This window comes from Delphinapterus leucas, chromosome 15, assembly GCF_059928025.1.
Source record: "Delphinapterus leucas isolate spDelLeu-1000000601 "Yukka" chromosome 15, BTC_Dleu_Yukka2, whole genome shotgun sequence".
In the NCBI taxonomy this organism is placed as follows: Eukaryota; Metazoa; Chordata; class Mammalia; order Artiodactyla; family Monodontidae; genus Delphinapterus; species Delphinapterus leucas.
This window is the reverse complement of record NC_143143.1, coordinates 62148895-62168724: the sequence shown is the minus strand read 5'-3', so window position 1 is coordinate 62168724 and position 19830 is coordinate 62148895. Positions and strand designations below refer to the sequence as shown.

Sequence of the window (19830 nt, the reverse complement as noted above, 5' to 3'; positions counted from 1 at the left end):
TTCGAGCCCTGGTCCGAGAAGATCCCACATGCCATGGAGCAACTAAGCCTGTGCGCCACGACTACTGAGCCTGCGCTCTAGAGCCCGTGAGCCACAATTACTGAAGCCAGCGCGCCTAGAGGCCGTGCTCTGCAACAAAGACAAGCCAGCCCAATGAGAAGCCCGCGCACCACAATGAAGAGTAGCCCCTCCTCGACCCAACTAGAGAAAGCCTGTGTTCAGCAACGAGGACGCAATGCAGCCAAAAATAAATAAACACACAAATTTATTTAAAAAAAAACCACAAGTGCTAAAAACAAACAAAACCAAAAACGCAAGCTCTTAGGTCCCACCTCTGTTCTGTTGAGTCAGAAACTCTGGAGTGGGGATCAGGAGATTCTGATAAATCCTGAAGTTGGAGAACCACTGCCATAAATAACAGATGGGCAATGCACTAGGAGAAGATCCTTGTAACAACAATATCCAAAAAGAGATTGACATCTAAAATTTAAAGCTACTCCTACAAATCAACAAGAAAAAACAGGAAATCCAGGAGATAATGGAGAAAAGATATGGACAGACAATTCACTGAAGGGGAAGCCTAAATCCCTGACAAGTATAGGAGGTTCTGAATCTCAGGATTGACAGAGAAACGCAAGTTAAAACAACGAGATGTCATCTTACACCCAAAGTAGGCAAAAGTTACAAAGTCAGATAATGTAAAAGTTGCTGAAAATGTGGGGAGAAAACATCCCTCACACGCTACTAGTGGAGCCATCCTAGCAGATTTTAGTGAAAATTAAAACAGAGATGCTCTATGATCTAGTAATTCTACTCTTGGGTATACAGCTCAAAGAAATTTTCACACAGCCCCATAAGGGTCATGCACAAAGATGTTCATCACGGTGTGGTTTATGGTAAGAGGGAACTGGAAGCAAGCAACCTGAGTGTCCATCACTGGGGGAATGGATAGATAAAACAGTGGATGCTCAGTTTGGAATATTTTGCAGTGGTTAGATGTAATAATTTAGGTTTTTACACAGCAACACGAGTAGATCTTTTTTAAAAAAAAATAAATTTATTTATTTTTGGCTGCGTTGGGTCTTTGTTGCTGTGCGAGGGCTTTCTCTAGTTGCGGCGAGTGGGGGCTACTCTTCATCGTGGTGCTCGGGCCCCTCATTGCAGTGGCTTCTCTTGTTGCGGAGCACAGGCTTTAGGCACGCGGGCTTCAGTAGTTGTGGCTCGCGGGCTCTAGAGTGCAGGCTCAGTAGTTGTGACGCCCGGGCTTAGTTGCTCCATGGCTTGTGGGGTCTTCCCGGACCAAGGCTCAAACCCGTGTCCCCTGCATTGGCAGGCAGATTCTTAACCGCTGCACCACCAGGGAAGTCCCAACATAAGTAGATCTTAAAAACATATTAGGGAGTGAAAAAGGAAACAACAGAATGAGAACCTTATACAATACCATTTACGTAATATAAACACACACACAGAAGACATTGTACATTTTATGTCCAGGGATATATATCAACACATAGGGGTGGGTGCCTATTGTAGGGAGGGGAAGGATTGTGGGGATGTGTGGATGGAGTTTGGGGAATATAAAACAAAGTAAGACATCAGAAGGGCCTTTCATGGATCAGTTATGATGGGATGGTCATTTGCCACGAACTGAGTATAACTCATGAAACTCTCTGGATCTGAAGCCCTAATAATAATAATGATATAATTTTAACAATGGTGATAATAGTATCTACCTCACGGTAAGTGCCCTGTGTCTGGCCATGGAAGGCCATGTAAAGTTCTACAAATAAATTTTAGCTCTTCTATGCAATTCTCTTGCCTCTTCTCAGGGCTTCTTTCTTTCAGCCTCTGAGCCTTTACTGAGGCTGTGCTGAGTCCTGTCCTTATGCTGACTTCTCCTCCCCTCCAACCCTGTCTTCAGACTTCTTTGACTACCCCAGATGTGGCGGCTTGTCTGCAGAATCTTGGGTACTTTGCATTTGGGCCTCGAGCACAGAGCCAGGCTGTAATAGAGCTGTGAGGGGCAATTCCTATTTCCTCCTCCCAAACTGTGAGCTCCCTGAGGGTCTTCTCACCTCCACCTCAGTTCCTGTCCCGTTGCACACAGGTAAAGACAGGTAAACTGAGTCAGAAAGTGTTCGATGTGAAAGGGAACAACATTTATTGAGCGCTTATCACGTGCTAGACCCAGCACTGAGGTCTTGACCTTCAGTCATCCCTATGACCCCCCTGTGAGGTGGGTGGGGCCGACTTCATGGTCAGAAGAGGAAATGGAGATGCAGAGAAGCTAGAACTGCTACCAGACAGGAGACCTAGCCTGTCTGGCTCCAAATGCAAGATCTGAACAAGCAACCTGTTCAGAGCCTTAGGGCCAGGATTGGGACCCAAATCGTCCACCTCTGGGTTGACTCTCAGTAGAAAGAAACCTCTATTCCACACTAACAATCTAATTCCACCTGCGAAGGGGAGACCCTGCCTCTTAGAGCTTTAAAAATACCCTCTACACCATTTAGTATGGTCAGTTTGAGGTAATATCTAAGGGGAATCAGGAGACTCCCTCAAGTCCCTTCTCTCGAACATGTTTCTCAAACTGTAAAATAAGAGGAACAGAGGTCTTTGGGCTCTGAGAATTATTTTCTCAACCGGCCAGCAGGTGGAGCCCACTCTTCATCCCTCCCTTGGTCTCCAGAAAGCTGCGGAGTCTCGAGGAGGAGCGAGAGTCCAGAAGCCGAACCCGCGGGGCTAGTGGGACAAAGAAGTTCGCAGTCCACCCCAGCCGGCCTAGGGGCTGCCAAGTCCCGGTTAGGATCCCGCCCCCTGCAGGACATTCTCGGTACTGCAGGGACCGGAGCCCCGGGAGTAGGGACAGAGACCGCGGGAGGGTGGAGCCCCGGTTGGGGGTTTGAGGAGGAGGTCTGGGGATGGGGTCCCACAGGCAACGGTGAGTGAGACTCAGGAGCGGGGTCTTGGGGCCACCCCCTTCCCCGCCCTCCGCATGGGCGGCGGCACAGGCTACAGGTAGTTGTCCTCGGCCGCGTCGACCCCGCTCGGGGAGCCCTGGGCCTCCTCGTCAATGCTTTCGTCGTCGTCGTCTGGGGCCAGCGCCTCGATGTCGTGCGTGATGTCGGCCAGCAGCCGGTGGAAGGCCTGCGCCTCGGGCCGCTGGGCCGCGCCGTCGTAGCTGCGCACGGCTGACGCCGACGTGGAGCTCATGCTGCGTTTGATGCGGCCGAAGCTGTCGGTGAGGATGCCGCCCTCGCGGATGCCCACGCCCTCCAGGAAGCCCTCGAAGTAGCCGATGTCCTGGTCCGGAATGAAGGGCCGCATCCCTGCAGGCCGAGGGGCAGGGTGATTCCTTGGGGTCAAGCCTTCCACTCCCACGGAGGAATCACCTTCTCTGGGGAGCGGAGTGCAAATCCCCACCCTGCTGCTCGCCGGCTGCGTGACCTTGCACAATTCCTGACTCTCTGAGCCAGAGAGTAACGGCATAATGCTCCGCACGCAATAAATGCTCACTACATGTTAGCTTATTATTGTTATCATTATTATTATTACATTCCCATTTATGAGTTGTGTAACACTCCTCCAATAATTACTCTGAGCCTTACTTTCCTCCCCTGTAAAAGGGAGATAATTACACCTGTTCTCTCGGTAGGGCTGTGAGGATTAAATAAGGTACTTAACACACACTGAGTGCCCCATTTGGCTTCCGTTTTACTTCTGTCACTACTTATTAGCTTTGTGACTTATTTATGTACTTTGCTTCTCTAAGCCTCAGTTTTCTCATCTGCAAAATGAGGGCAAATCATAGTTTCAACTTCCCGGAACTGAGGGCGTTCAATGAGATGATCCTTGCCACTACACACGGTAACTGCCCAGTACATGTTAGCTTATTAAGATTATCGTTCCTGTTGCTGTTATCACTAGCCCTCCTTACTAGCTCTGTGACCTTGGAAGAGTTCCTTAGCCTCTCTGAGCCTCAGATTCCTCATGGAGTAAAATGGGAAGAATCATACCCTCTCCCAGCTTTGCTGTGAAGGTGAAATGGTTACACCTGTGCTCTCTCTCCCGGCTCTGACTGCAGACAAGTCTCTTCCCCTCTCTGCACTTTGGTTTCCCTGTTTGCCTCATGGATCTCATGATGTCGGCTTTATGGGAGGCCGAGGGATAAAGAGTAAACACTCCCAGCCTGGGCAGGGGGCTCACCAAGCAGGAGGAACTTGCGCCGGTCTCCGTAGAGCTTCAGCAGGCCTGCACAATAGTCCTGGATGGGCAGCCCCAGCCGGTAGTCCCGCAGCAGCAGCGCAAACTGCTGGATCTCAGGGGGCCCCAGCTTACTCCGCAACTGTCAGGGACACCATTCGAGATTAATCCCAAGAGCAACCCCCACCCAACCCCTGCCTAAAAGACCCAGAGCCCTCGCTAAGGGTGTATCCAGCCCAGCCCTCCTGTGAAAACCCGGCCTTGGGCTGCATCTAAGAATGGGATGTGGACTCAAGCTGCCCGATTTCAAATCCTGGCCCCTTCACTGACCAGCTCTGTGATCGTGGGTAGGTGACAACCTCCTTAACCCTCGCTTTCTTCATCTGCAATGTGAGGATAATGAAGGCATTTCCTTCTTGGGTTGTTGAAAGGATGAAAAGAAATGACGCATTAAAGGTGCTCAGAACAGTGCCTGGTATAAAGTCAACACTCAATGCTAGTTGACATTACTTAAGGCCTTTCACAGCTGACTCCGTTTGCTCTCCTAACCTCATGCCCTGCCCTGACCTCTGAGGTCTAATGCTTCAGTTATGTCCAGTATTATTCATGATGCCTGAAATACCCCATGTGTTCTCCAGGCCCTTGCTGATGCTGTTCGCACTGCCTGCCCCAGCTCACCGTGACCATGTAATCCTGCAGCTGCTCGAGGGCCAGGCTGCTGTGGTCGCTGCCGCTGCAGTGGGAGCCATGGAAAGAGGGTGTGGACGTGCCGCTGTAACAGGCTTCAAATGTGTCCTGGGAGCCATTGCTGCAGAGACAGGGGGGGAAGGGGCCCTCACTCGCCTCCCTCCAGCTCTTCTCCACGTGGTAGGCTGAAGGTGGGAGGGCGTAGCCACCAGCGCTCTGGGCCTGGGGCCTCATCCTATATCCCATTTTGGCCTTCGAGGCCCCATATGATCTGGCCACGCACCACCTCTCAAGCCTCGTCTCCCCCTTGCTGTTTGTGCTCAGGTCACCCTGCCTTCTGTCTTTTCTTCTAATACTCCAAGTACCTCCTCACCTCTGGGCCTTTGCACATGCTGTCACCTCTGCCTGGAATGCCTCTCTTTCCCTGTCTTTTGCTCAGCTAACTCTTCCTCACCATTGGATCTTAAATGTCACCTCCTCAGGAAAGTTTTCCCTGATCCCTCTAGAATGGGTTAGACCCTCTGTTAAATGTGGTCACAAAGTCTGTAAGTCTACCCATGACACGAAGGCCTTTCCGATGCCCCCACCAGATCTCCTCTCTAACCACTCTGTCCTTCACACCCTCTGCTGCAGCCATAGTGGCCTCCTGGCTGCTCCTCAAACATGCCAAGTGGATCCCGCTTCAGCATCCTTGCACTTGCTGCTCCCTGTACGTGGAGCGCTCTTCCCCCTTTTATTTGTCATGTCTCAGTTCAAAGGTCATCACCTCGGAGAGGCCCTCCTGACTCCCCAGATGAGGTAGGGCTTCCACAGCCTCTCTCTCAGCACTCTGAGCTTCTCTTGAGTGTTTATTGCTGTTGATGCTTATTATTACTAAAGAATGATTTCATTGTCTCCTGTGCTACCTTGTAAACCATGCAAGAGCAGGGACCTGGTTTTCTCGGTTTGCTGAGTACCTACTATGTGCCAAGCACAGGCCTCATCCTTGTCTGGCTCCCCACTGTATCCCTAGCACAGAGCACAGCGCCTGGCACATGGTAGGCACTCAATAAATATTGCTTAATAGTCAGCCTTGGGCTCCTGTCTCCTGGTCTCTACATTGTTCCAGAACCATCTTCAATTATTACCTCCAGAGAAGCAGTGTAAGCTTAGTGTGGACTCTGGAGCCAGCCTGTCTGGGTTCAAATCGCAGGCCTACAACTTACTAGTTGCTTGACCCTGGGTCAAGTTACTTAACTTCTCTATTCTTCAGTTTCTCTATCTGTAAAATGGTGTGATAAAAATTGATGTCATTGTAAGAAACAGAGGAGTTAATCTTTGTAAAGTACTTAGAGTCATGGACTAGGCAGTAAATAAACAGTAGCTACTGTAATGTTGCTATGTTGATTTTAAAAACGAAGTGCATTATAGAATAGCACTTGGCAGACAGCAAGTTCTAAAGTTAGTCATTGTCATGACTGTCATCTCTCTAGCAGATAGCAGGTTGTTTAAGGACTGGCCTAAGAGTGCACAGTCTTAAGCAAGTATATTGCCGCTGAAAAGGGGGGCGGGGGGAAGTAAGGCCTATATCATTGGCAGAGGCTGTCCCTTGTCAGCCTTAATAACAGAAAGCCAAAGGCCTTAGTAACAGAACTAAGGTGAACAACTTGTCCCAGTTTTCCTGGGACTTTCCTGGTTACAGTACTGAAACTTCCATGTTCTGGGGAACCCCTACATCCTGGACAAACTGGGGTGGTCAGTCACCCTAAATAGAACCCTGGACAACATTCCCAAATGAGATATTTTTTTTAAAAAAACCTACATTTTCCAGACTTGCTTATAGCTAGTTATGGCCATGAGACCAAGTTCTGGCCAATGAGATGTAAGCAGAAGTCAGGTAGGAATTCTAGCACAGCTCTTTCTTTAAAGAGATTCCTCGTATGCTACTGTGATGGCTGGAGCTATAGCCACTATCTGGGCCCATGAGGTGACCTTGAGGATGGAAGCAAGTGTTAGAGAGGGAGGAAAAGATAAGCCCGAGCCCTTAATGACCATAAGGCCATAGACTCCTTGTCTATTTTATGTAAGAGACGGCGGTGGTGGTGGGGGGGAGTTTTATCCTTTTTAAAGCTACTCTTTTTTAGGATTCTCTGTTCCATAGAGCCAAAATGACTTTTTGGCATTAGCTGTGATTTTGGCCTCTGCAGGCCACTGTGTCTGGATGACTGGGAAAGAGCCGCAGGCCCATGTGGACCTAGTTCTGAGTTCTGGCTGCCCTGTCTGTCTCTCAGGGGTTCAGATCCTATAAGCTCACCAGAGCCTGGGAAGTTCAGGTTACCCGCACCCTCAGCGCCTAGCATCTCAGCACAAATCAAGATGGAGTCACTTTCTCCCACCCTCTCTTGCCCATAGGGGCTCAAGAATGCCTAGATGAGCAACCCTGTTTGTGCAGGGACAGAGGGGACCAGAGTGGGGTCCCTGAGAAGGACGGTACCCACAAGGAGCTGCAGCAGCTGAAGTCGGCGTCATAGGCGTAAGTCCCATCCGTGCGGCAGCTGTCACCTGGGGGCAGCAGACAGAGGGCGGTCAGAGGCGGCAAAGCAGGGACCAACATATCTGGTTCCCTGAGGCCCCAAGCTCAGCCCCACCCTGGAGTAAGGATGGCGGCTGGAGCACGAATGGCCTTGTTAGTAACTGTACGGGTGTTAACTTTCACTCTGAGTGAAATGAGCAGCCACTGGAAGTTTCTGACCATGATTCCTGCCCCCACCAGCAACACACAGCCAACCTTGGGCAACGCACTTCTCCTCTCCCGGCACTCAACTTCCCCAGGGTTGGGACAATACCACCTTCCTGCCTACCTCAGGGGGGTCTTGGGGAGAGCAAGCCAGGGAACAGGCGAGGTAGCGCTTTGTAAACTGTATATGTTTGAGAGAGAGAAAAAAGAACTTTGAGGGCAAGGAGCTCAAAATCATGAGGAGAAAGGAGCACCAGGTACAGAGAACTTGCTCTGTACCTGCCCCTGTCATCTCAGTGAATCCAGCTACTGGCCTCCCCCTGCCCATCGTGGCTCACTTAGTGTCACTTCCTCAGGACACTCCCCTGACTTTCCAGGCCCTGCTGGGTCCTCATTATGCATTCTTATAACACAGTGTGTGGTTACATTTTATCTGTGCAACTATTTAATTACTGTCGGGCTACTTCAGCACTGCACGCCTCAGAGGGAGGGCCACATCTGGCTTTACTCTCCAGTACATCCTGGTGATTAGCAGGATCCCACAGACAGGTGTTCAAGAAATACTTGTTGAATGAATGAATTTGTTGAAATATCTGTTGAGTTATCTCATTTATTTGTCCATCATCCCTGGGAGAGTCAATGAACTTTCCCAAATTCTCAATAACCACAGTTCCCACAGATGTGAGCGCCTCCAGAAGGAAAGAGCTGGCTCCCCGTTGCCTGAGCTACGCAAACAGGGACCACGCTCAGGGGGCTGTGGCTGAGGAAGTTCACTTAATGGCCCTGAAGGCAGCACGGGGAGTGAGGTTGTTGCAGATGGAAGCATTAGAATCAGATGCACCTGGGTTTGAATCCTGCCTCTGCCATTTACCAGCTGTGTGACCCTGAGATATTTATTGACTACTCTGAGCCTTAATGTCCTCATCTGTAAAAATTGTATTCATAAGGCCTCAGAGCATTCTTTGATCCATTCAGAAAATACGCCTTGAGCATCCGTCCCTGGTCCTGTGTTAGGCACAGGGGATACAGTGGCAAACAGGACAGACAAGGTTGTTATGAGGATTAAATAAGATTCGGTACATCGGCCCTGTGCACATAGGTGGTGATCAACGAGTACCTCTCTTGGTCTCATTCTCATTCCAGCCCTTGATGGCATTCAAGGACCAGTCTGGAAATCTTCGTTTTGACCTAGAGTCCTGGTGGGACTAGATGGCTCAGTAAACTGACGTTTTGGCAAAGTGGGGACACCAAAAAACAAAAGGGAGAGAGAGTTCAGCTCTGAGGGTCTCGTTCTGAAACTACGTTTGAGGTCATTATGAAATTTGACATTTTATTTTAGCGACATATCGGGGGTATGCTGTAATTGCTGTAGAGGTCAGGACCCCTAAGGGCTTTCATTGGCCCCAGTCCTGGGACATCCCCCCTCCTCTGGCCTTTCAGGACGTTTCACAGGAGGGGCCACCAGGAGTTGGAGTACTCACTGCGGCTGCAGAGCCACGGCCGTTCGGGCGTGGACGTGTAGTGGTAGCCGGCCCGGTCCACGCACTCGATGCTTTGGTCCCCGTAGATGATCTGGAAGACCTGACAGATGAGGGCGCAGGACTCCTCTGCAGCATCCTGGCCCAGAGAGGAGGACAGAGCTCAGGCCTTCTCCAGGGACAAGGATGCCCCTGCTTCCTAAAAACGCAGTGTGAGGAGGCGCACAAGGGCACACACACAACTATGGGAGCCTTTAAATTGACTTTGAGGACATTTTTCATCAAAATTATATGGCCATGCTCTGGGTGGCCTTTATAGAAATAGCCACTCACCGGCCTTTACAGAATCCAGTGACAAATGTAACTCTTCTGCCCTGAAAAATGCACACATGCACCCCAAATTTCTGGGAGAATTATGGGGCCTCCTGAAGCTTATCTAAAATAAGCCCTAATTTAGTTTAATTTACACGTAGGAAGCTGAAGCCCAGAGATATAAAGTGATTAGCCAGGACTAGAGCCCAGGTCTCCTAATGCCTAGTAAGAGGAAAGGAAGAATTAACTGTATAAAAATGTTAGGCTCAGCAGAGTTACTACTGCTCAACATAGTTACTATGCCATATTTAGATATGAGCTTCCTGGCACCCAAGGCAAAAATGGAAGCAGGATGAACACATAAACTTCAGTCCCTGATAGAAGGAAGGCATTTAAGTTCTTGGGTGCAACTTTTTTGAGATCGCAAATATGAAGAGGAATTCGCCTCTTTGATTTACCTCTTTAAGTCTTTAAGCAAGAGACACGGAAAGACAACAACTAATGAAGAGACCAACTTCATGAAGCCACTTCTTATATTGTGCTTCTAAAAAAGCCAGTCCAGGGAGTAAATTAAAATGTAACCCAGGACAGGCATTTTGGGATGAGGGAGTGAAATTATCATTAAACCAGGACTGACCCTTATAATAGCTCTACCAGATGGACAGGGAAGAGGGCGTCCTTATTTTATAATGAAAGACATGGAGGCTTAGAGTGGTTAAGTGACTTGCCCAGGCTCACACAGCAGGCTCATGGCTTTGGTTAATACTGGCACCCAGGTTTTTTGACTCTAACTCCTGTACCCTCCTTGGGACCATGATGCCTCAGATTGGAGGCCAGAGGCTCAGTTACTCCTAGAAAACAACCCTTATTTATTTACTCATTCCACAAATTATTATTTAGTCCCACTGTGTGGCAAGCACTGGGCCAGTCTGTGGAGTCTCAGAGGTGAATTCCATGAGGCCTAAAGCCCTCACAGCCCAGTGGGATAAACAGGGTACACTGTTCCCTCTACCTGGAATTTGCTTTCTTGACTCTTTGCCCTGCTGCTTCCTTCTCCCTTACATGTTTCAGTTTAAAAGGCACAAACTCACTTTCCCTCTGGAAAATGGATCTCGTCCCTCATTATCACTGCAACCTGCTTTTCTACTTGGTCCCCATCACAAGGTATAGTAACATAGTACCCACTAATCCATCTATTCAGTATATTTATTGAGCACCTATCATGTGCCAGACACTGCCCTGGGGGCCGGGGATACCACAGTGAACCATCCGGAATGCACAGATGTCTTGAGATGAGGCTAGAGAGGAAATGAGGATGGTGGCTAGGCCACCATTGTAAGGTAGATGGCCTTATAAACAGTTGTAAGGACATTAGATTTTACTCTGAGTGAACTGGGGAGCCACTGAAAGGTTTTGAGCAGGGACACGATGTGACTTTTGTGTTAACAGGACTGCTCTGACCGTGTGGGGGAACAGATTCTGAGCAATGGCCAAACCAGTGAGGGGTGAGTGAATGACCCAGATGAGGGAAGATGGAGCATGGACCTGGGAGGGGGGGACAATGGAGCGTGGGGAGAAGTAGATGCACTTTGGTTATATTTTAGAAATAGGGCCAACAGGATTTGTTGACAGAGTGGATATGGGTTGTGTGAGAGACAGGAGCCAAGGAGTGCTGCAGGGTTTTGGTCTTAGCAATGGAAGGACAGAGCTGCCATTCATCAAGACAGGGAGAGCAAGGGAGGAGCAGGTCTGGGGAGAAGACTGGGTGCTCAGCTCTGGTCGTTAGACCTTTGAACGGAGAGGCTGAGTGGAGACACAGCCGTGGAGATTTGGTGGGAGGTAACATTTGGGGGAGTTCTCACTAGAGAAGGCCACGTAGAAATGAGTGTAGATAAAGGAGAAAGAGAATCAAGGACTAAGCCTGGGACAGTCCAACCTCAAGAGACTGGTGAGAAGAGGAGGCGCCAGCTCTTGAGAAGGAGCAGCCAGGGAGGTAGGAAAACCAGGAGCATGTGCAGAGCTGCACACCAAGTGAGAAAATGTTTCAAGTCAGCACCAGAGCCTGAGTTTACTGGTTACTATCCACCTCTCTTAGAGAGGCACCGTGTCTGTTTTGTTCACCATGTGGGGTTTATATATAGAGGGAGTTCAGGGCCCTGGGCCAGAGAAACAGCTTACAAGGCTCAGGGTTTGGAGGTGTCTGCTAGATGGTGAGCTCCCTAAGGGAGGGCACTAAATATGTCTCTGTTCATCTCTGTATCCATGGCACCTAGCCCAATGCCTAGCACAAGCTGGCGCTCAATGAACATGGTCAAATGAATAAAAGCAAGGGTGAATGTGGAGGATGGGGGGGGCAAGAATGGCCAGAAGTCTTCTGCCTTGGGTGGTGGCCATTGTTACCAAGAGTACAGGCTCTGAACTTCTGGGTCCCAATGCTGAAATCACCACCTGCTTCCTGTGTGACCTTGCACAAGTTGTTTAGCCTCTGGGTCTGTTTCCTTCTCTACAGAATGGGAATGGTGGTAATATTTGCCTCTAGGGGTTACTGTGAGAATGAAATGACAATGCTGGTTTCCTGTCTGGCACAGGTCAGCACTGAATTCGTGCTGGTGATTACTGTCCTCATTATTGTTACTGTGGTAGTGTGGACATTGACGACTTTGGAGAAGGAGCAGGGCTGGATGAGGGGTTAGATCAAGTCTGGGCCATTTTGAGCTTTCATCCCGTTGGGACAGCAAGGGGGAGGTGTCCTGGGGCTGGAGTAAAAGCCTTTTGGCGTCAATGGGCACACAGTTCTGAAGTTCTGGGCAGTAGGGCCGAAGGAGGGAAAAGAAAAGGGGCTGGGGTAGACTCCAGGAACTTGGTATGTGTGTGGGGAGGGTGAAGACGCGCCGGGGAGGCAGGGCGCAGGGGCGCGGGATGCCCTCGGGCTCACCCTGTTGGCCACAGCCAGGATGACCAGGTTGCAGTAGGCGTCGGGGCTGGGGTCCTGCGGGTCGAGCGGGTTGGGGCCCGGGTGGCGCCGCTCCCAGCTGCCGCCGCCTCCCGCCTGCCTCCGCTCCCAGCTGCCGCCCGGCTTGCCCGCGGCGCCGCCGCCGCCGCCGCCGCCGTGTCGCCGCTCCCAGCTGCCGCTGAACGTCTGCCGCCGCTCCCAGCTGCCCGACGCCCGCGCCCCGGCGCGCTGGCGCTCCAGGCTGCCGCCGCCGCCGCCCCCGGCCCGGGCCTCGGCGCCCGCGCTCCCGCCCCACGCCATCCGCCAGTCAAGGCTGCAGATGGTGTGGCGCCGCTCCGTGGCGCCCACCCGCCGCTTCTCGGGCGCCGCCCCGGGCGGGCCCGGGTCGCGCCCCGCGCCGCCGGGGCTGGCGTCTACTCCGGCTGGCACTGGGTCCACGCCCAGACCTAGGAAAGGCCGGGTGGCCGTCAGAAGCGGGAGATCCGGGCTGAGAGCCCTCTCCCGAGGCCAGCTGGGTGTCCTGACCCCGCCGCTGCGGTGGTGGTTGGGGGGAGAAGGGGTCTATCCGTGTCTGGCCCCGCCCCCACCCTCAGGCTCCACCCCAGGCTTCAAAGTCGGGAGGCCGGACCCCGCCCCACTACGGGTCCTTACTTTTGGGTCCCGCCCCCACCCTCAGGCTCCACCCCTGGGTTTGGCAGTTCCCACCCGCCTTACCCCATTCCGACGCCCCTTGCCTCCCAGACGCTGCCGTCTGGTCTGAGAGTAGTGGTCAGGCTGTCCCCTCCTTCTTTACCCTTAACTCGGACCCTGTCCCGGGTTTCAGGAACACCTCCATGGCTTCCGGCTTCCCTTCAACCCCTCCCCTGGCCTCAGGCCCCGCCCCTAGTATGGCAGGGTCTGACATCTCCCACCAAGATACCCCAGCCGCAAGCTCCGCCTCCCCAGTGTATGGCCCCTCCACTAGATGAGACTCCGCCTCTGCCGCAGGTTCCCTCCTAGCCTCAGAGCCTTGCTACTCTTCATCACGCCCTTTAACTTCAGGCCTCAGGATTCTGGCTTCTCCACCGTTTCGAAGATGGTGGGTCAGGCCGCCCCTCCTTCAAGCCTCAACCTTGGGCTTCCTCTTCTCGCAAACAGCCATGTCCTGTCCCTAGTCTCAGGGTAGTTTGGTCAGGTCTTTCCATCACCCAATTATCCAGCCTTAGGCCCCGCCCCTGCCCCAGGTCACGCCCATGCCCAAGACTAGGTGTTGGGCCCTTTCTCCACTCCTTCACCTCCCCCGCCCCGCCCCTGCCAGGCCCCGCCTGCCGTACCGGTCTTAAGCACCAGCAGGTGCAGCGCGTCGTCCTGCAGGTAGGAGGCAGCGGCGATCTCGTGCGTGGGGATACGCAAGATGAGTTCCTCGTTGTCGCGCCAGGTGAGCAGCAGGCAGCGGGCCGACAGGCTCAGGATGCTGTCCTGCTCCGCCGTGGTCTTCAGCGGCAGCTCCTTCAGCTGCTGCGGGGTGGGTCGGATCTCCTGAGTCCCGGGGGCCTCGGGTGGGAGAGGTAGGGGACCAGACCCTGCCCTCCCCTCTCCCGGAGCCTCACCCTGGCCGTGTCCAGCAGCTGCAGGAGCTCATCGCGGCTGGAGGGGTTCAGTGAGGAGGTGACCCAGGTGAGGTGGCCCAGGAACTGGATGGAAATGGGGCGGGGGCGGGGGTGGTGGGAAAAGGGCAGAGAGAGTTCTCCCTGAAGCCTTGGAGGACCCTGACCTCCTCACTGACACAGTGCGGGTGGACTGAGATAAAAATATCTGAATTAATAATAATAGCCTGATAATAACTGTTATTAAAGCCATCGTAGGAGCCAGGCATAGTCCTGAGAGTTTTATGCACTCATTCGTCATCCCTTTAAGGATGAGAAAACTAAGGCACAGCAAAGCCAAATAACCTGCCCAATATTATAGAGCTAAAAAGGGCAGAACTGGACTCCACACACCAGAGTCCATACTCTCACTGCTAGCTTATTTTTGCTAAAATAAGCTTATTTTATGAGCACATAGTTATTTAGCTATGGCAGAAACAAAAGTCATCAGAATAGCTTGAATTTCCTGCTTGGCCTGAGTGGCTCTGTGCACCCCAAGCACCAGTGTCAACTGACTGTGCAGGTCACTGGCCCTCTTCATGATCTTGTTGCAGAAGTCAAATGGAAAGGGAAGAATGTTGTATCCAGTTAGTATATAATTTTGTCAGAAAAATGATGCCCTAAATTAAATTAATAGTAAATTAATTCTTCATTCATTCTTAGTTATAACTTAATGTTATCACACTTAAATGTTATTTAATATAAGAATTAACTTTTTAAAATATTTTTAGTTTTATTCTTCTAGGTGATTCTACCAATCATACCATTTCTTTTCTTTTTATTCTCTATGAAATTTCAGTTCCCAATTTTTTAAGTGGATTTGTTTGCTAGCTTTTCTCTTCATATAGGGCTGCCAGGTAAAATACAAGATGCCAGTTAAACTTGGTTTTCACATAAACAACTAATATCAAAACTAAAAATGTACTCATCGCCTATCTGAAATTCAAATTAAAAAATTTTTTTTGTTGAAATATAATTGATTTACAGTGTTAGTTTCAGGTATATAGCAAAGTGATTCAAATACATATTCTTTTTCAGATTCTTTTCCATTATAGGTTATTATAAGATATTGAATATAGTTCCCCGTGTTATACAATAGGTCCTTGTTGTTTATCTATTTTATATATAGTAGTGTGTATCTGTTAATCCCAAACTCTAATTTATCCCTCCCCCCACCAAAATTCAAACTTAACTGGGTGCCTGTTTTTACTAAATCTGACACTCCTACCCCCATATCAGTCTTTATTGGGTAGTGAGGATTCTCCACTGCTCCTTCATGGTGTTCATAAAATAGAAGTAAAGCCCCTGAGTTGGCCTAAGTCCATGTGGCCTGCAGAACTGGCTTCCTTTAAGCTGGACACTGTCCAAGTAGCAGCAACATCACTGCAGTAAAATCTCACAGGACGGTCCGGCTTTTTGGTGCACAGAGCAACTTCCCATCTGCTCTCCCCTTGGGGTAGGCTTTGAGCCCCATGTTGAGATGGCAACACTGAGGCTGAACAGGTGGAGGTCACTTGTTGAGGGTCCCCAGCATAATTCAGGGGCAAGGCTGCCTTGAACCCAGGACTCTTTCCCCTGAGCCTCCCCTGTGTGGTCAGGGGTTGGTGTGGGGGAGAGGTAAGGTCTTTCCTGATGGGATCCAGAACATGCCTCCCTAAAATATGGCATCTTGGCACATTGAATATCTTAAACTGAAGGAGTATGAGAAAACGGCAGAAGCAGGAAGGTCACTCTAACTTCCCCCACCTCACCCATCTTCCCTGAAAGCAGGCGATAAATCTCCCTGGTGAAGGGTACCCTCCTTTCAGGGTACCAGTAGGAAGGGAGACATCCTTATCACCAGGGACAGGGAACTGAGGGCCGAGAAGTCTGTATAAACAAACCTTGTTCCTCTTTCACCATTTACCAACCCCCTCCAAACCCCTCTGCCTTGTCCATTCTTCACAGATTTATTGTTTCTTTGTCAAAAAGTATAAAAGCTTCCTGCTCTGGTCACTTCTCAGGGTCTTCCATTCTCTTCTGAAGGCTCTCATGTCCATGTGAAAATTTAATAAAATGTGTGTGCTTTTCTCCTGTTAATCTTTGTTCAGTTTAATTTTCAGATCCAGCCAGGGAACCTAAGAGGGCTGAGGAAAACTTTCCCCCCAGCCCCTTATCTCAAGATTCTTCCCACCCCTCCTGCTCATCCCGAAAGTACCTTGACCTCTTTCTCCAGATAGTCACACAGCAGAATCTGGGGGTCGATGAGGTAGTCGGGGGGATAAAGGGGCATCGAATGCAGGGGCCGGCGGCTCACACTGCTTCGAAAGGCTGCCCGGCGCCCAGCCTTCGGGAACACCAGCCTCCGGATGGGGGACACGAAGCCCTGGGGGAGGCAGGGGCGTGGGGGGAAGAACAGTAGTAACAGCCACTGACTTGATCATATTCAGCACTTACATGTTCAGCCTTTTACTTACATTACCTAATTTAATTCTTACAAAAACTCTGCAGAGGGGGTAGCTATATGATTCCCATTTTATAGGTGGAGAAACAGCCTCAGAGAGGGAGCTAGCTAATAAGGTCACCAGCTAGTAGCGGTAGAACCAATAGTTCACCTTGGGCAGTCTGGCTCCAAACCTTCCATTCTAAACACGCAGGTGAGGGTAGAAGCCCTGTGCAGGCCCAGGCTGAGGCTTAAGGAACCCCCACCCAGGCTGGGGCAAGTACAGAAAAATATTAACATTCAGTGTGGCTGAGTGGTGGGTGCATAGGTATTTAAGCTATTTTCTGTGCTTTCCTAAATATTAGAAATGGTTAACAGGTACCTTGAAGTTTAATCCAGTGGGCACCTGCATAAAAATGGCCTGGATCAAGGTTAAAGGAGCAAATTTCAGGGCCCCAGCCCATCCCAACAGAATTTATACTCCCAGGAAAGTGTGAGCACTGCTCTAGAGCAGTGGTTCTCAGTGTGTGGTTCTTGGGTCTCCACCAGCAGTAGCAGCAGCATCGCCTGTGAACTGAAGAGAAATCTACATTCTTGCGCTCCATCCCAAACCTATTGGATCAGAACCTGGGGTGAGACCCAATGATCTGTGTATTAACAAGCGCTCCAGGTGATTCTGCTGCAGGCCCAGCTCAAGTTTTAAAATCAGTATCATGGAGCCTGGATGAAGTACGTGGAAGCTCTGAGAAATGAGAACAAGCGATGTGGGAACGAGCATCCCAAGCAGAGGGCACAGCATGTGCAAAACACTGGGGGCTGCAAGGGCGAGCACGAGCCTGGAGAAGGTGTGTTGTAGCTGTGGCTGAATGACGAGATGAACAAGTCATAGAGGGCTCGAATGCCGGCTATGGAGCCAGGACTTTATCCTGTATATGGGAGTATGTGTGTATATGTGAGTGGAGTGGGGAGGTAAATGCTTTGTCTGTGGCCCTCAGTGGTCCACCCCTGCCCACTTCTCCAGCCTCATCTCACCCCACACTGCCCCTAATTCCTGCCCTCCAGCTATAGGGCCATCTTTCAGTTCTTCCTACTCGCTACATTCCTTCCTACCATGGGGCTTTGCACATGCTGTTCCTCTGCTGGAAACACTCTTCCCTGTCCTCTTTCCTTCCACCCATCAGATCTCAGCTCAAACTGACCAGTCTAGGGCTGGGTCCCTTAATATTCTGTCCCCCAGCACTGTGTACGGAGACTTCTGTACAGTTTTACATTAATTGTTTTTTTTTTAAATTAATAGTTGTCTCCCTCACTAGAATGTGAGCTTCAGGGAGGGAGCAGGGTCCTTGTCTGACTTTGCTCACCAAGTGCATCATCACCAGCACCAGGCACAGTGCCTGGCACATAATAGGTGCTGAATAAATAAATATCTATAGAAGGAATGAACCAAGAGAGAACAAGCACCTATGTCTTGTCTCCCTTCGGAGCCCTCACAGTTCATGTGGGAGTCTTTTCAAACAGCTGGATCTAGGTTTCCTGGGGGAAGAGGGCTCAGTGGGGGTGGGGGTAGAAGTTGGAATCCCAGAGGCTCCCTGGACCACAAAGACAAACAGGTGTGATGCCCAGAGAACCAGACTAGAAAATATCTGAGAGTCAGGAAGGGGTAAAGGTCTAGGGGTGGGGGGAATGACCCCCAGGCTGAGGCCTTTGGAGCAGAACTGGGCCCTGTATAAAGATAGGGAGGGGGCAGGCTCAGTTGGAACCCAGCGGGGGGGAGCAGGCAGGTGTCTCGAGCCTGGATAGGCAGCCTCATAGCACAGAATTGCCCTGGCTGAGGTCCTTCTGTCTGGGGAGGCAGGGAGCAGGGGAATGGGTTTGTTGGGTGGCTGTCTATCTGTCCCTCGGTCTGAGAAGCTGCAGGAGGGAACCCCCAGGAACACCAGGGAAGCAGGATGAGAATATCTCCCAAACTAATCTGACTGGCTGGATTTTCCTGGAAGGTGCCTGTCCGTCTGTCCATTCCTGGGATGGCACAGGCCACTGAGAGCAGGGAGACGGGTTAGGGAATTTTGAGTCCAAATGTCTGGCTGCCCAAGGGTGGGGAGGAAGGTCTTTCCCAATAAGAAGAAAGGCTCTCCTGACGCCACTCACTGCCTATCACCCCCCTCCTCCTCCCAGGCTTCCCACTTCTCCGACTCTGGGGACATCTCTCTACCCCGCACCCCTTCCAACCTCCCACCTACCTTTTTCCCTTTCTTGACTTCATATTCCATGGTGAAGTGTCCCCTCCACTCCTGCCACCCTCCTGGCCACCCCCCTCCACCTTCTCCCCCCATGCAGTTCCTTTGTTCTTTTTCCTGCCTGGTCGGAAACTCCACCAGTCCCAGAGTTCCTGCCCCTCCCATCTGATAGTGAGCGGTGGGGTGTGGGGTGGGTGGAGGATGCAGCCTTTGGACCCTCCAGCTGAACAGTGGAAGCCCAGCCAGAGCAACTGGCCTGGGGAGAAAGCCCCCAAGGCCTCCAGCCAGCAGGCTTGCTATTTAGGGGGATTGGGAGTTGAGTAAGGCTGGGAATGGTCCCCTGAATTTGGAGTCAGAAAGTCCCAAATACCACCCCCTCTTCTGCCACCGACCTTGCTGTGTGACCTTGGTAAGACAGGTTAGTTCCCCCTTTCACAGCCTCAGTTTCCCCCTCCCCTTTATAAATTAGGAGTAAACATTGCCTTCCTCTCTGGGCTGGTGTGGTGAGAAATAAATGGAAGTGGGTAGGAAAATGCTTCATAAACTATGGAATATTGTGTCTGAGCAAGTAATGATTTTAAAAATTAATCATTACTATTAAGGGAGGTGGTATGCATGGGCTTTAGAGACAGGCTGTTTGAGTTTGAATCCTGGCTTTGTCACTTACTAGGGTTATGACCTTGGGTCTGTAACCTCTTGTGCCTCCATTTCCCCATCTATAAAATGGGCATAATACCAGCCTTGTGACCTTGTAAGAATTAAATGCACTTAGAAAGGCTCTTGGCACATGTGAGGTACTCAATAAATATTAACTATTTACCTGTGTGTCTGTGTGTCCTGGGCTGTTTTACTGTCTCTTGAGAGAATAATATTAGAGAGGCAAGGTTCCCTTTGTGGTTCTGGACTGAGCACTTTACATATTTCATCTCACTTATTCTTCACAATATTGGGGTACCATTGTTATAAAGATTTTTAAAACAGGCTCAATTGCAGAGGCTGACCCAAGGAGGGGACACAGTGAATGAGAGGAGGACCTGGGATATCTGCTGGGTCTGGCTCTGATCTGAAGCCTGGTTCCTTTCCTCTAGGGCCTATGCCCTCTGTGTGGCCCACCCAGGACAGCTGGAAAGGTTCTGACTGACCCCTTCTTACCTTGCCATGACCCCTGGGTTCTGGAGACCTAAGCCCCGGAACTGA

General features: G+C 50.7%; 1 protein-coding gene across 1 annotated transcript; it reads right to left on the bottom strand.

The window, feature by feature from the left end:
• Positions 1-1037: 1037 nt before the first annotated feature.
• On the bottom strand, positions 1038-18834 carry CCM2L (CCM2 like scaffold protein). Its single transcript, XM_022592724.3, has 10 exons — positions 18637-18834; positions 16172-16339; positions 13939-14022; positions 13663-13846; positions 12332-12795; positions 9088-9223; positions 7368-7431; positions 4882-5011; positions 4207-4345; positions 1038-3329 (listed from the first exon to the last, which is right to left on the bottom strand). Exons 1-10 carry the CDS (start codon positions 18796-18798, stop codon positions 3013-3015), a joined length of 1848 nt encoding a protein of 615 aa, XP_022448432.2. The 5' UTR covers positions 18799-18834; the 3' UTR covers positions 1038-3012.
• Between the last annotated feature and the right edge of the window lie 996 nt (positions 18835-19830).

Excerpts from the sequence above, each read along its gene's own strand:
- CCM2L (XM_022592724.3), bottom strand. The coding sequence starts at position 18,798 with ATGGGAGGGGCAGGAACTCTGGGACTGGTGGAGTTTCCGACCAGGCAG. Across the intron at positions 14,023-16,171 it reads ATCTGGAGAAAGAGGTCAAG|TTCCTGGGCCACCTCACCTG; the intron begins GTACTTTCGGGA and ends ATTTCCATCCAG. Across the intron at positions 5,012-7,367 it reads TTCAGCTGCTGCAGCTCCTT|CAATGGCTCCCAGGACACAT; the intron begins GTGGGTACCGTC and ends CTGTCTCTGCAG.